Consider the following 14,744-nt stretch of genomic DNA (forward strand, 5'->3'; position numbering starts at 1 on the left):
AATGCATGTTTCTTAAAAGCAAGGGATCATATATAGTATGATACAGAGAAAATAACACTGACTCTTTTCTCTTCTGGCTGCTCTCCATATTTATCTACCATGCTTCAGAAACTTCTTCATCTTGGAAGATCCCTCCCACCCTTGAATATGCGCCTCAAAGTGTCCTCCAGCCCCCTTCAATTCTCCTTCTGATTGGGTGATTCTCCTCAGAGCCTCCGTTTAAGGAGGACACTCAAGCCAGTTTTACCTTCTTTTCTCAACAGGCTGCACACTAGACTTCTCTGCCATTCTCTCTTTCCTCGGTACTTCGATTTCCTCCCTCCTTTCATCTCTTTTTCATTTATTGTCTCCCTCCATTAAAATGTAAGCTCCTTGCAGGCAGGAACAATTTTTCTTTTTGCTTGTATTTGCATTTCAAATACTTAGCAGAGTGTGTGGCACATAGTAAGCACATAATAAATGTTTGTTGGCTGAATGACTCTGGGGTCAGAAGACATGTTCACTTTCTGTCTCTTATACTTGCTATCTATGTAACTTTGGATAAGTCACTTAGCCTCCTTGGCTGCCAGGGTCCTTATCTGTAAAATAAAGGGTCTAGATCCTTTTTATTCCTAGCTCCAAGATACAAGTAAATATTTGTTTTCATCTTTGTATCTCCATAGCTTGCTAAAGTATCCTATATATAGTAGGTGCTCAGTACATGCTTATTAAGTTCAATAGGGCTTTACTTCATCAAATTTCACTTTGGTAATCAAATATATTACTTCCAGCAGAAGATAATCAGGGAATAACATTACAAATGCCCAAGACTAAGTGAGAATATAATTTGTTGTTTTAAAATTTTAATTATAGAATATGACTAAAATTACAATGTAGGTAAAAACTAATTCTCATTAGCAAAACAACAATATGAAAAATAATGGACAACAGATTATAATAATCTAATAGCTTGAAAGAAAATGCATTCTCACATCATCTCACAGACAATGAATTATTCTCTGAAACAATTAGACTTTAAGGGCCTTTGTATTGTAATTTAAATTAAAGAAAAAGAACCCCTGAATTGAATAACCTGATTAAACATAAATAGACATGCATCAACAAATTTGGATAAAATTCAAATAATTCTTCAAGAACAAAAAAAAAACAAGGAAAAGCAATAGTGTGGGGGAAGGAAAACTCAGATTTGAATAATGAATGAATGAATGAATGAGAAGATTAACAGGTACAACTTCAACATGAAAAAAAGATAGTGCTATTAGAAACTTTATATGATGGCTCCCACTTTTAATTTCATGGGAAACATTCTACTTTACCTGACGAGGAGTCCTTTCAGATTTACTTCTGCACCATTCCCAGTCCGAAAGTTCTGGTTTGTGACTCTCCTCATGGGAAAGCCTTCTTTCTGACCCTTCCGAAAAGGAAGATTTTTCAAAGTTTCTCGCATCTTCTGTTACAAATACTCCTGTTTTGTCAGTCAGCACCTGCTCAACGCTCTTGTCAGAGTCCTGCTTTGTCTCAGTGCTAACTGTGTTTGTGCTTTTGTTGATATCTGGCATCATGGAGCTGTCCTGAGAAGCTGCGGTGCTGAATTCTACTTTTATGGCATGGATGAAGTTGCTGGCATCTTTCTTCTTGTCTCTTAGGGTTTCACACTCATAGTCCATCAAATTATGATATGATATAGAGTTTTCATCCTCATCTTCATCATAATGATTGTCTTGGGCTATCTTATAAATGCCATAACTGTGTTGGAATGATAAGTTGAATTCAAAGCCTTTCCTTTTAGCTAAGGAGAAATAGGGGGAAAATGAATATAATTCATATAGACAATGGTTCATTAATGACATAGTCATGTGCATTTTAATTTGCATTATTTGAAGTTATAATTGTGTAATATATGATCATTAGTACTAGCCCAACAGAAATAGGTAGTACAAATTCAAATAATGTGACCGCTTCACATGACTCATTATTTGCACTCATTATAAATTAAAGTACCTTATTAACTTACCTTCTAATCAGTTACAAAAAGTTGCTGTCATCCACAAGTATAAAGGAAACTAATCCGTGAACATATAAAGTAACTAAAATTTAAATGTAAGTTTTGCTGTTGTTAAGTCACGTCTGACTCTTTGTGACCTCATTTAGGGTTTTCTTGGCAAAGATACTGAAGTAGTTTGCCATTTCCTTCTCCAGTTCATTTTACAGATGAGGAAACTGAGGCATATACAGTTAAGTGACTTGCCCAGGGTCACAGTTAATAAGTGTCTGAGGCTCTTTGAACCCAGCTCTTCCTGATTCCAGGACCAGAACTCTATCTGCTCTGCCATCTAGCTGACTAAGTTTTAGTATCAGTATAAAGGGTGTTCTAAAAGCCTTAAGCTACTAAAGCTTAAAACTTCACAAAGACTCTGTATGGAACAGTCTGTATTTCAGTTTACCAACTACCATATATCTTTTTTCATTTTGCTGGTCTACACCCATGATTTCATTTGGTCCTGGGAATTTCAGTAATGAACTGACTCTCCCAAAACAGATCAACAACAGTTCTGCAATTTGGTCTTACAGAATTTCTTCCAACATTGAGAGGGTAAGTGAATTGGTTATGGTCATACAACCAGGATATGTCAGAGACAGGATTTGAACCTTGGACTTTTTCCTTCCAAGGCCAGCTTCCTACCCACTGCGCTACCTTCACAGTGCATCTCTGATGCTGCCAAATCTGGAAAGGAATGGGAAAATTTTATAGGGAGCCAATACTTAACACATCCATATCTGAAAGCCTGAGGATTACTTTTAATCTTTGACAAGACTAATTTCATTACTGCATGAACATACTGTAGCCACATTTGAAGTCCTTCAGGATTTAAATCAGATGAATTATCACAAGCTTTCATACCTTTGTTCTGTGGACATAGTGAAAAGAAGCTGGGAAATGCACTGTCACTATGGGAGTGCAGATGGGGTGAAAGTGAAAGAGATCAACTGCCTTTGGTTCCAGTCAAACAACACGTTCATTATGATCCTTATGCTTCAACTCTCCTTTCCTTCCTCTATTATTTCCTTTTACTTCCTTCCATTTTATTTTAGTAACAACTATTAAATGCCCACTGTGTGCACTGCACATTCCTAGCTATTCAGGAAAATGTAGAGCTCAATGAGACAGTATGATTGATTCGTAGGAAAGAGTACTAGACTTGAAATGAGAAGAGATCTGGGTTCAAAACACTTATTACTTATGTGACCATGGAATGTGCTCAGTTTTTTTCATCTATAAAATGTAACATTTACCTCATAAGATTTTGGAATCTGGAAGGTCTGAGTTTGAATTTTGCTTCAAAGACTTACTTGGCTGTGTGACCCTGGGCAAGTCACTCAACCTCTCTCAGCCTCAGTTTCCTCATTTGCAAAATGGAGATAATAATAGCACCTACCTTTCTGGGTTGTTACAAGGATCAAATTATATATTTGTAAAGTGCTTTGCAAATCTTAAAGTGTGGGAGGTGTCAAATGAGATAGTTTGTATATTTTGCAACCTATAAAGTGCTATGTAAATATCAGTTGTTATTCTGTGAGATATCACCCCCACCATGGAGGAATTTATATTCTGGCAGTATGAAGTCATACCATTGTGCCCGAGTTAAACATAACCTCAGTGAAGTTCTCAGTTTTCTTCTCTGAAAACACCATGGTATTTCTGCACAAAATTCTGCTCTGAAGGTTGCATGTTTTATTGTTAGACATTTAGCCATTTCTCAATGGAAAGAAGGAATTTATGAAAACTTTTAAAGTGTATACGACAATGGAACAGCCAAAATATGATTCATTTTCCTGTATACCACTGTGCCTTCCATAAACTCAATTCGATTACTGAAATGCTCCCCAAAGTCAAGATTTATATAAGCTAGTCCTGCCATCTAACAAAATGGAATTTATGAGCATCATTCATTATGGCTTGATGCCAGGACATAAATTTTAAAATATTCAGAGGGTATGGAAAAAGGGGACCAACTCTATTAACAACTTATGAAAATATCTTGGGATATTTAGATTATTTACTTTCAGCTGATGCAGTGGTTATTGAATTATACTACCTTATTTATTAGTTAAAAGGAACATAATTTAAAGTATACTATCTTAGTCCAGCAATTAGTGGCTCACTGTTGGAATCTAGGAATATATTGAATAGGTCAGAAGAAACTACATTTTGATAACTATGGATTGGCATGTACTTCAACCAGGGTTTGTTTTGTGTATCATTTTGTGGTTTCTATTACACATACAAGATCCTTTAAGGGATATGTCCATTGGGAATACACCTTCATTCTCGTGATATATAGGAAGCAGTCTGAAGGAGATGATGAGAATAATGGGTAAAAATTATAGAGTCTTGCAGGGAAATAGAGAGAGATATAGATATTTTTACTAGGTCTGTAATAGTTCAAGTAGAGAAAATATATTATCTTAGTATAGTATTATAATTTAATATAATATATTATATAAAACTATTACTATAATAAATATATTTATATAATAAAGAATTAATTATGTAATGATTGATATGTTAATTCAAATTTAGCTTAGTGCTCTTTAAAAGTGTATCCCACCTGTAGCTTAAACTTATCATGTTCATAATCCAGCCTTCTTCCCTTCTCATCTCTTTTCATGTCACCACACAAATATAGACCCCCCCCTTCACAGCCTAAATGGACTATTCAAATAACTTAACATATTTTTTCCCCTGCCTTTTCTCTGTCTACTCTTCAAATCATGCCAAATACCTGCTAGAATAGTCATCATATATACAATCATGTTGCCTCTCTGCTATCAAGGCTTTCTATTGCCTACTAAATAATATTCAAGCTCCTCTACCTTCCATTTAAAGCCCTCCTCAATCTACCACCAGCATGCCTCTCTAATCTTATCTGATATTATTTCTGTCCAAATTGGCCTATCTGTAGCCCCATAAATGTGTCCTGTACTCTTCCGTCTCTATATTTTAACTTATACCATTGCTGTACCTGGAATATACTCCTTCATCCTCTTCACCATTTGAATTCTTACCTATCCTCTAAAGCTGAACTCAAATACCAGTTCCTTCAAGAAGCCCACATTGATATCCCCAGATAACAGTGACCTTCTTGCTCAGACCTCATGTGGTCTTCTTTCAAACTTCTTTATGTAACTTTTGTAATATTGTATATTATAACTACATGGGTTGTCAATATTCACATTCCACACTGTAAGTTACATGAGGACAGATACTATGTTCTGTTGAAACTTTGCATTTTCCTTAGTCCTGCAAAAAGAATGCTGCATAAGTTAAGTGTTTAAGGAATGTTTGCCAAATGTTGAAGGAATTTAGTGCAATAGGGCATTAACTAAGTAAATCTCTTTAATATGAATGTATTATAATGATAACTACTATTGACAATAATTATACAGCTAACACAAGGAGGATGTTCTAATTAAAGATGCTGAGGAGAATACTTTGGAAAGGAATCTGTAAGGAGAATCATGACAGCATTGCCATTGCGAAAAACTCTGGGCTGAAGATTAAATTATCCTTATTGCAATATTATTTTACTTTATCAAGCTACTAATCCACAAGCATTCATTAAGCATCTAATATATGCTAGTTATTATGCTGTGGATACAAAGACAAATATCAGCTAATATTAAAAACTCTATTTAGATGAGGTCTATCCCAGACCTATTTTATATCAAATTCCTTCCTAATAGAAGCAATAGAAACAGCCTTAGTCTTATTTAGCATCAGGAAAGACTTACAAATGAATCCTGTTTTTTCTACTTATGAGGCTCCAATTCCTTGCATGTCAAAAGGGGATTAATAGCTGCACTACTTCCCTCATAAGGTTGCAGAGAGGAAAATATCTTGTAAAACCATGTAAATGTGAGTTATTGTTCTTAATGTTCTATTGTGATGCTTTGATTTTGCTTGAAAGAATAAACAACAAAGTCAGTTATGCATTGCCTTCAGAACAGCCATCACTATAAAGAGCAAAAGAAAGTCAATCCAGCGCATGTTATTGGACATGCTTCACCATGTGTCAATCACTTATCTCTATAAATGTATAAAACACATTTTCCTGCAGAAAAGATGTAACTTGAACAAAATGTTTACTTGACAAAATGCTCTCAGTTGGTAAAGAATACTAAAAGGTCGTGGACAAGTAAGAGGAACCAAAAAAAAAAAAAAGCAGAGCCATCTTGTAGAAAATAGCTAATTTAAACTTAGACTGTAGAAAATAAACCAACAGGGGAGTTTTTTTTTTAAAGATATAGCTATAGGTATAGGAAATGACAAAAACTGCTTTAAAAACCTGGAATCCACAGGGTGACCAAATAATTATTACAACATAAAATTTATAAATCTTAAAAATAAAGAAAATAAATTTATTTCTTAATAATCTGATTTTTATTCTCTGCTTTTATTAGGTATCAGACCTTAGAATTCATCAGTGCAGGGAGTGCCTGGGGAGAAACCACCCCTTCTAAAGATGATAAACAACTTCTCTGAAATGTATGGAGTTAGAAAGTTGTCTGAGGGCAATGAAGAGTTAATTGACTTGCCTGAGGCCACACAGGGTCAATTGCATGTACTTGAATCCAGTTCTTCCTAATTTTGAAGCTAGGTTTCTAGCCATTAATTCATGAACCTCTCAGCATAACCTACTATCTGGATTATATTTACTTTTTTTTCTTGAAGCAACTTACTGGCATTTCTCTGGGTATTTCAATTCTTTAAAAAATGTTACAACAATTTATGTATAACATGAATGCATGTGATATATAATTTAGATATAATGTTTGCATAATTTATATAATAGAAATTTATGTATAACACGTATAGCCAGATAGGGCTAAGAGTATAGGACTCAGGCTTGTCTCTATGTTTCTTTCATTCCTGCTCCATTTTTCATGTTACTGGAACTTAGAGCTCTAAGTAAAGACTTCAATTTTTTTTCTGTGCTCCTTTCAAAATATTTGAAGTTTCTTGCAGGGTTTTAAAATGAAATCCAAATGTCTACAAAATAATGAAAGTATATCCTCATGGTAAGCTTTTTAGGGACAGTTTTGTTAGAGAAACATGATTTTGGTATTTGAAGTAATTTTTGCTTAACCTTGATCTTTCTCCTCTGAGGCTTTGGTAAAAAAAATACAGCTTGTGGTTGGAAATAGGGTAGAGAGATGATCTCTGCTAATTATTTTCTAACTGCCTGAAATTCATTTTCCAATTTCAGTTCCAATATTTAGCATTCAATGAAAACTGAGATGCAAAGTCATGTTTGCATATTCACAGTCATCTAATAGGCTCAGTTCTGTTTGGAAAAAAAATACCCACTGTTTTGCCTGTGTAATTAACTAGTGCAAGATAAATCCAAAGGAAATGATGTTTTACTTATTAAAGTAGAAAGGTCTTGGAAATAGAACTGTTGATCCCTCCTTCCAAAGGATGGCAGTATAATAAGGAATCTGCCATTTGGTCCACCAGAGCCAGCCATTATTATATGCAGACATTGCCAAGGGCCAGGTTTCAAAATTCTGGTTTTCTGTCACCTCAGCAACAAGCATATTTATGGCAACCCTTCCACCAACATAAATATTACACATTTTGGCCAGAATATCAGGAATAATTTTTTGGCACTATGGAGAGTCATGAAAGGATCGCTGCATTGTCAACCTAGTGTAAATCAATTCACTGTAGTCTCTTACCCTCACTATAGGCCTGTCTTCTGAATCTCTTATATATGAGGGGTAGGAGACAGTATTCCAAGCCAGAATAAATTCATCCCAGTGACAGTGCATGGCTTATATGAAAGTGTCAGAACTTTGAAGTTACAAAGACAATAAGAGTAAGAATTTTTTTTTTCTGTATGTGTACCAAGTAAATATTTTCTTCCATTCTTCAAAGCCTATATGCTTTCCTGGGCTTCTTTCCACCATTGCAGACAGCACCCTTATCCCTGTTTAAATGGCATCCATCAAGAACTGCTCTGACAAATAAACTCCCCCCCAAAAAAAATAAAGGAAACAACTGGTGGGCCTGGTGGTAAGCCTCGATATGATTAGTTAGGAGCCTGGTTCTTAGACAGAGAGGCTCCCAGTCAGGCCCTGGCACCAGATTCAATTCAATACAATTTCCCCTCCTGGACTGGACCTGTGATATTACTGATATAAGTAACTCTAGATGAGAACATGCCATCTCCCAATACAGATTGGGATTCCCTGCACTTGCGAGTTGTAGATTGGAGGCTAATTCATAGTTTTAGATTATAAGGGTCTTAGAGGTTAAGTGACTTGGCTGGGGGTCACACAATAAGGATCAGAGGTAGGACACGAAGCCAGGTCTTCCTAAGTGTGAGGCTAGCCCTCCAGGTACTAGGGCATGAAGTCAAATCACGTATGCCCCAGGTCATATCCAAACAATGTTTGTAAAACTGCTCTGGCTATTAAGATAGGAAATGTCTCAAGATGATTTGAGGCTAGTTTAGCCTCTAATTAGCTGCAGTGCAGGGTGGTATAAGTGACTGACTGCTGGCCTTGGAGTCAGGAAGCTCCAGGTCAAAAGTCTACGTCGTCTGCTTAGTAATTGTGTGATTCCCAAACAATCTGCTTTACTTCTGTGAGTATGTTTCTTCATCTGTAAAATGACTATTCTAACCTCCTCAAGTTGTTGTGAGGATCAGATGAGATAATGCACATGAAGCACCCTGAAAAACCAAAGAGAGGTGTATGTACGACTCAAAGTTATAATTTGGAGCAGAACACCACCTTTCTTTTGATCTTCTGGGACCCTCCCCCATCCTTCATCCTCCCCATATCTAGTCAATTGTCTGATTCTAGCTCCTCAGCCTCTTTCCCATCTATTCCCTCTCTCTGATCATGTGGCCACCACCCTTGTTCAGACCCTCACCACCTTAAACCCTTTCGCAACAATCCAGTCTCCTAGCTTCTAGTCCATACAGTCTCCCATCTATTCCCTCTGCCAATGCGCATGTCTGAGCAAGTTACTCTCTTCTTACATTGAACACTTCAATGGTTCCCTCACTTCAGGATTTCCTCAAGTAAAATACAAAGTCCTCAGTTTGACATGTCAAGTCCTTGAGTGTCTTGCTGCTGCCTTCACAGATGTATTTAATATAACTGCCTTTCACATACTCTACATTCTATTCAAACTGGCCTACTTGCTCTGCCTGTACCTGTAATTCCGTCTCCCATCTCCAGCCCTTGCTAAAGATCATCTGTTATAGCAGAACACACTTTTCCCTCTCCTACTCACCTCAGGTGCTATGTTTTCTTGAGATCCCCTCAGCTGGGAAGTGCTCTTTCTTACATTGACTTAACCATTCACATATTATTTTTCTCTTTGTGGCTAGTACAAAACCTTACAAATGGAGGGAATTCACTGTTTCTCAAATTGAGAGCTGTTGGTGGTTGTGGGGAGATAATTCTAGATTTGTGATTTCATTGATACAGATGGAAATTCCACTGTGGACGAAAATTCCCTTGGCTGATGCAATTCAGAAATTCATCTCTGAGAATCTTTGAGAATTTCTGGAGATACTGAGAATTTCACTGACTTACCTATAGTCACACAGCTAGTATGTATCAGCGGCAGGACTTCCTGACCGCAAAGTTCCAACCACTACACTAAGAAGCGTCTCTATCTACAAAGCCTCTATCTACTATATCTACCTTTCTCTAGCCAAAGGGATCATAGGATCACAGGCCTAGATCTGGATACGCACTCAGAGGCTTGCTAGTCCTATTCACTCATTTTACAGGTAAGAAAATTGAGGCCCAGGGAGATTAAGTGATTTGTCCAAGGTCACACAGATAGTATTAGAGAATAACATATATAGTATATGTATTAGTGATAATATAGTTTAATAATAACATAACATATAATAATAGTACTAATAGTAATTTAATAATAATTTTAAATAATAAAGTAATATTGTAATAGTAATAAGGAGGGATTGGAGATGACTACATTATAGCTTATGTCTATAGCATAACAATGATTTGAAAAATGAAAAATTCAAAGAGGGTTTTTTGTTGTTGTTGTTCATACAACTACAAATATTTAATTTGAAAACAATAAAACCTGTTTTCAAGTAATGTTAAAACACCCCCAGAGGAACCTAAGTGCAGTGGAAAATTTTGTTTCTTTTTGGCATCATCAAAACAGAGGCTCCTTTTCCATCTGTTTTAACAACTTGTTAAAATAATAACCAATATGTTCTATACCTGAATGGAGGTAACTGAGTCCCCAAAAATTATAACTATGGTGGCCAAACAGGAAGATTTTTCTTCTGAATACAACTTTCCAGCATTATTGTCCCCTTACACTAGGCATCAGTGGAGAATTCTTACTGGTTTTTTTTCTTTTCTTGGATCTTGGCCATTTCTATCCTGCTGTTCTCAAAACCTTTCCAGAAAGAGGCCCGAGCTTTTCTTTTTCTTTTAAATTAGCTTTTCCTTTTGCTTTTTTACTCCTATGCCTACGCCCCAAGCCAGGGAGAGAACAAAAGCCTTCGAACCTTTTGTTTTAATTGGCTGTTCACTTAGACGACCAAACAATAACTCGAGACTAGAATTGTCTCTCTTCTCACTTCTGCTTCTACATAAGAATTTTATATGCAAACTTAGTGGTTTGATTATTCTCTCCTCCCCCGCCAATACGGGATAAGCTCGTCTAGTGGTTAAAGCAATGAGAAGTCAAAAGCTTCAGGGCCCTGTAAAGGGCTTGTTACATTGAATACGAATGAATCTCGGGGCTCTCTGTGTCTTATCTCAAAAACTAAAGTAGGAAAGTACTCTTGGGACTAGCTTTAAAGCTGTTTTAACTCTCAAGTGCTCTGAGAGCCTTGGATAACAAGTCCCTTCATTTCTTCCCGTTCCATATTTGATATTCAAGATAGGATCCCCTTCCTGGTCGTCATAACTACCTCGAGTAATGGGAGTGTAAGATCCAGCCAGGGGTCAAGAAAGTTATCTGGAGAGGTACCAAGAATTAGGAGGCTCTGTGTGTACTGACAGGCTTGGATGAAAAAAAAAAAGCGCCTGTCATGTCTCATTGCTCTGTGTCGTGTATTCCAACACGGAATTCCGTTTCTGATCCTTCCATAGTCAGGGGTCAAAGTAAGGAGGCCCGGGCTGGGGCTGCTGGTCTGTTAACTGTCTTTCTCGCTTCTTCTCTTTCTCGTCATTTATTCCTGCATCCCTTCCTTGATCTCTGCCCCACCAGTCCCTGCCCCGCCGTGAACCCACTCCCTCAGGTCGGCCGCCTTACTTTTGGTCTCAGAAGCCACAGCATACGCGTTCCTCGGACAGTTAATGATGCAGCCACAGGGCAGGTGGGTCCAGCGCTCGGACAGGACGAACGCTGGGGTCACGGTGGCCGCCAGGGTCGTCAGCAGAAAGCTGAAGAGTTCGAAGGGAAGGCTCTGGAACTCCGGGGTGTGCCGTGCTACCATGTGGATCTGCAAGGACACCGGGCTTCAGAGTGCAAGGGCTCACAGTCTTGTGCCCTCCATCCCTCCAGGGAGGCCTCCCTTGCCTCCCTCCTCGGCCTCCAGCCTTGGTCTCCTTGGCCTCCAGCCCTGGCCTCCTTGGCCCCCAGCCTAGGCCTCCTGGCCTGGCTGCCCTCCCAGCCACCCTGACTCCTGCCCTCCCTCCCTGCCCAACACTCTGCTTTCCTGCCTTCTCGCGGTGCACAGCTCCTCGTCCTCCCGCCCTCCCGCCCGTCTGCCCTTCCGCTCGCCTGCCATGCTCCCGGGCGCCCTAGTGCCAGGGCGGGAGAGAGACTGAGAAAGACCCTAGCTCTACAGGAGTAGCCTCGGCTATTCACTCCCTCATGGAGGAGCAAAGGAAAGAAGGCAGGCAGGAAGCAGTGGGTGAGGCAGCCAGGAAGGGTTGTTGCGCCCATCCGCGCAGTGTAACCCAGCCTGATAACGGTTTTTCCCCGCCATGCCCAGCCCAGCCTGGCCAGACCCTGAACTCCTCTAGCTCGGTGCCTGGGAAGGATGGTGCAGCTTAGTGGGTGCTGGAGCCGCTAGGCTTGGGCTGGGTTAGCGGCTCCTCTGAACCAGCTTGGGCCGGCCACGGGCTAGGCTGCTCTTGGTTCCCAACCCTCCGCGGGCTCCACCTTCCTCACTACAGGAGAACATCACCGCACAGGATAGCCGCCTTGTCCTCCTGGTTCTTGGCAAGAGACAAACGAAAGCAACCCCTGGTCGCCCTTTCTGCCTTCACTCTCTGTTCCTATCTGCCCGTTTCTTTTCACTCCACCGGCCCCAGGGCGTTGTTCCCGCTGGGAAGGGCTTCGGCAAGGAGCGAATGGGGATTGGGGATGAGTACAGGATAGTGCTGGGAGCCAGAATCGGGATGGGAACTGAGGTGAGGATGGGAATGAGGCTGAGATGGGATACGGTTGAGGAAAGTGGATGGGGATGGGACTCGGAATGAGGGAGGGGCTGGAGTTGGGATGAGTTGGAGATAGAGATGGAGATGGGGACTGGGATGGCTCTAGGTCTGGGCCTGGGACCTCGAATTGAGGGTAGGGCTGGGGATCGATATTGGGGTAGGATCAGTGATAGAGATGAGGTTGGGACAGAGATGTTGGGAGGGGGCAAGTGATGACTGAAAGGACAATTACCTTTCCCTCCCTGACACCCTTGCAGAATCCCCACAGCTACCTCGGGAGAGGGCGAAGAGTACCTCTAACCCTTGGGTGGAAACTCGGATAAGTTTATTTGGAAAATGTTAAAACACACGTGCACACAAGACAACCCCTACTAAATTGGTGCATTCCCACAGAGGCTTCCGGGGCAGTTGTCCGCTGCTTAGGGAGCGACTCTGAGAGTTAAAGGGGTCTCTTGTGGACACCCTGGTGGCACTCGAGTAAGCCTTTAGTGGCCCGCCACGGGCACGCACCCACACCGACTTGCACACCGATCCATCCATCCATCCACCTATCCATCCATTGTTACTAGCATCATGCTTTCCTGCCTTTTCTCTGTTTTTCCCCCCTTTTTGTTTTTTGGTTACCATCATTGGAAGCCAAAGGACGACCTTGGTCAGAGCCAGAATCAAGGAGAATCGCTTCTGGGCTATGCTCACGCTGAAGCTTCGACTGCCGCGCTGCACGCTCCGGGTCTCCCTCCCGGGCCCCCTGAAATCTCTCGTCCCTGCCTCAGCCCCTGTCCTGGGCCCCCGTCCTGCCGGCGGACCCAGCCCGAGGGCAGCCTCTGAGCTCAAGGTGCTCTCTGGTCCCCTGTAGAATTGCACTGTTGGGGTCCGGGGATCCTCGGGGGTCGTGGGGAGGGCACTGCCCCGAGACGGAGGGGTGCACGGCGTGAAGCCTCCTCCGCGAGAGATTTCCTGGTAATTAACTCGAATTCCAGGCAGCTGGTCTGAGCACAGCAGCTGGTAAGTGAGCGGGACGGAGAATCCAGCCAGAACACAGAAGCTAATCGAATAGACTACAAAGAGCAGTAGGGAACTGTTATGGTCCCCCAGGCACCCCCAAGGCGTGCGTTCGAAGGCACCCCAGCCCCAGAGGGGGTTAGTGCAGATAAGCAGGCTAGCCACCCAGATGGTGAAAAGGACGACAAGCAGAGCGCGGGGCTGGCTGGCCGCTCCGGCTCCCGGGCTCACCACACTTCTGTGGAGCGTGTAAAAGTTGTAGCAAACTATAACGGACGCCTTGAGATTGCTGGAGATACCCTGGAACAGGTAGAGGAAGGCCGACGTGGCGCACAGCGCTTGGGAGTCCCGGGACTGTCTTTTGGCCACTGCAGGAACAGGAAGATGGTCATGGGCAGAACACTGATCAGGTCATCCACTGACCAAGAAGCCACCATCATCGATAACACGGTTTTGTTGGGCATTTTTAGCAGGCAAACTAAGGAATAAATGCTTCCCACTAGCGCTGTGATGGTCATCACAAACGTTAAGCAGAGGAAGAAAACAGTTAAAGGTCTTGGTCGATTGGGAGTCGGGTCCTTAATGGGGCTTTCCATCCCTGAACTTGTCCCATTCATGGAAAAGTTATTGGGGATCAGAGACATTGTCCCGGGGAGACACTTAGTTGTCCTTATCAGTGACTCTGCAGTTTTCTCCAGACAAAGCATGACTAGGAATTCCCAAATGTAGCTTTTCTGGGCTACCCCCAAGTTTCTTTTCTGTCTTTCTAGATGCTCTCTGCTCAGTCCTTCAGGACACGTCAGGCACGTGTCCAGTAGGTTTGCCAACTCACATTGAAAAAATCGGGGTCCATTTAAGTGAATAGTAATAGAAAACTTCTCCACCCTCCATTAAAAACAAAACAAGACAAAAACCAAACTCCAAGATCCCCAGCCCACAAGTTTCAGGCAGGAAAGCAATTCTTCTCGAATCCTTTATTATTCCTTTGCATACGGCCAGACATTTTCATTGGTTTCTCAGACTACTCAAAACTCCAGTGACTTTTGAGAGTAGTTAAAGGAGAGCCTTGCTGGCGAGCTGGGTCGGAAAGGAAGGCAGATCCTCAGGTACGGTTCAACCCTGCTAGCTCAGCGAGAGAAAGAGCACAGAATGAAAGGCTCTGTCTTTGAACCAAGCTGCTGCTGCAGGAGGGAGGAGTCAGCTCCGAGCAGGAGAGAGGCAGGAACACCAAGGAGGGGGAGGGGGAAGGGAATGGATGCTTGTGCTCATGGATCGACCTGTTTCTC

General features: G+C 41.3%; 1 protein-coding gene across 1 annotated transcript in view; it reads right to left on the reverse strand.

The window, feature by feature from the left end:
* The window catches only part of GPR149 (G protein-coupled receptor 149), a 91,131-nt gene extending 76,929 nt beyond the window's left edge, over window positions 1–14,202 (reverse strand). Inside the window, 5 exon segments of the mRNA XM_078147223.1 lie at window positions 1,317–1,789; window positions 9,040–9,042; window positions 11,324–11,513; window positions 13,081–13,805; window positions 13,808–14,202. Of these exon segments, the coding sequence (XP_078003349.1) occupies window positions 1,317–1,789; window positions 9,040–9,042; window positions 11,324–11,513; window positions 13,081–13,805; window positions 13,808–14,165 (1,749 nt within the window). The 5' untranslated portion in view covers window positions 14,166–14,202.
* Between the last annotated feature and the right edge of the window lie 542 nt (window positions 14,203–14,744).

Source organism: Phascolarctos cinereus, unplaced genomic scaffold (genome assembly GCF_003287225.1).
Source record: "Phascolarctos cinereus isolate Bilbo 61053 unplaced genomic scaffold, phaCin_HiC Scaffold_7;HRSCAF=346, whole genome shotgun sequence".
Taxonomy (NCBI): domain Eukaryota; kingdom Metazoa; phylum Chordata; class Mammalia; order Diprotodontia; family Phascolarctidae; genus Phascolarctos; species Phascolarctos cinereus.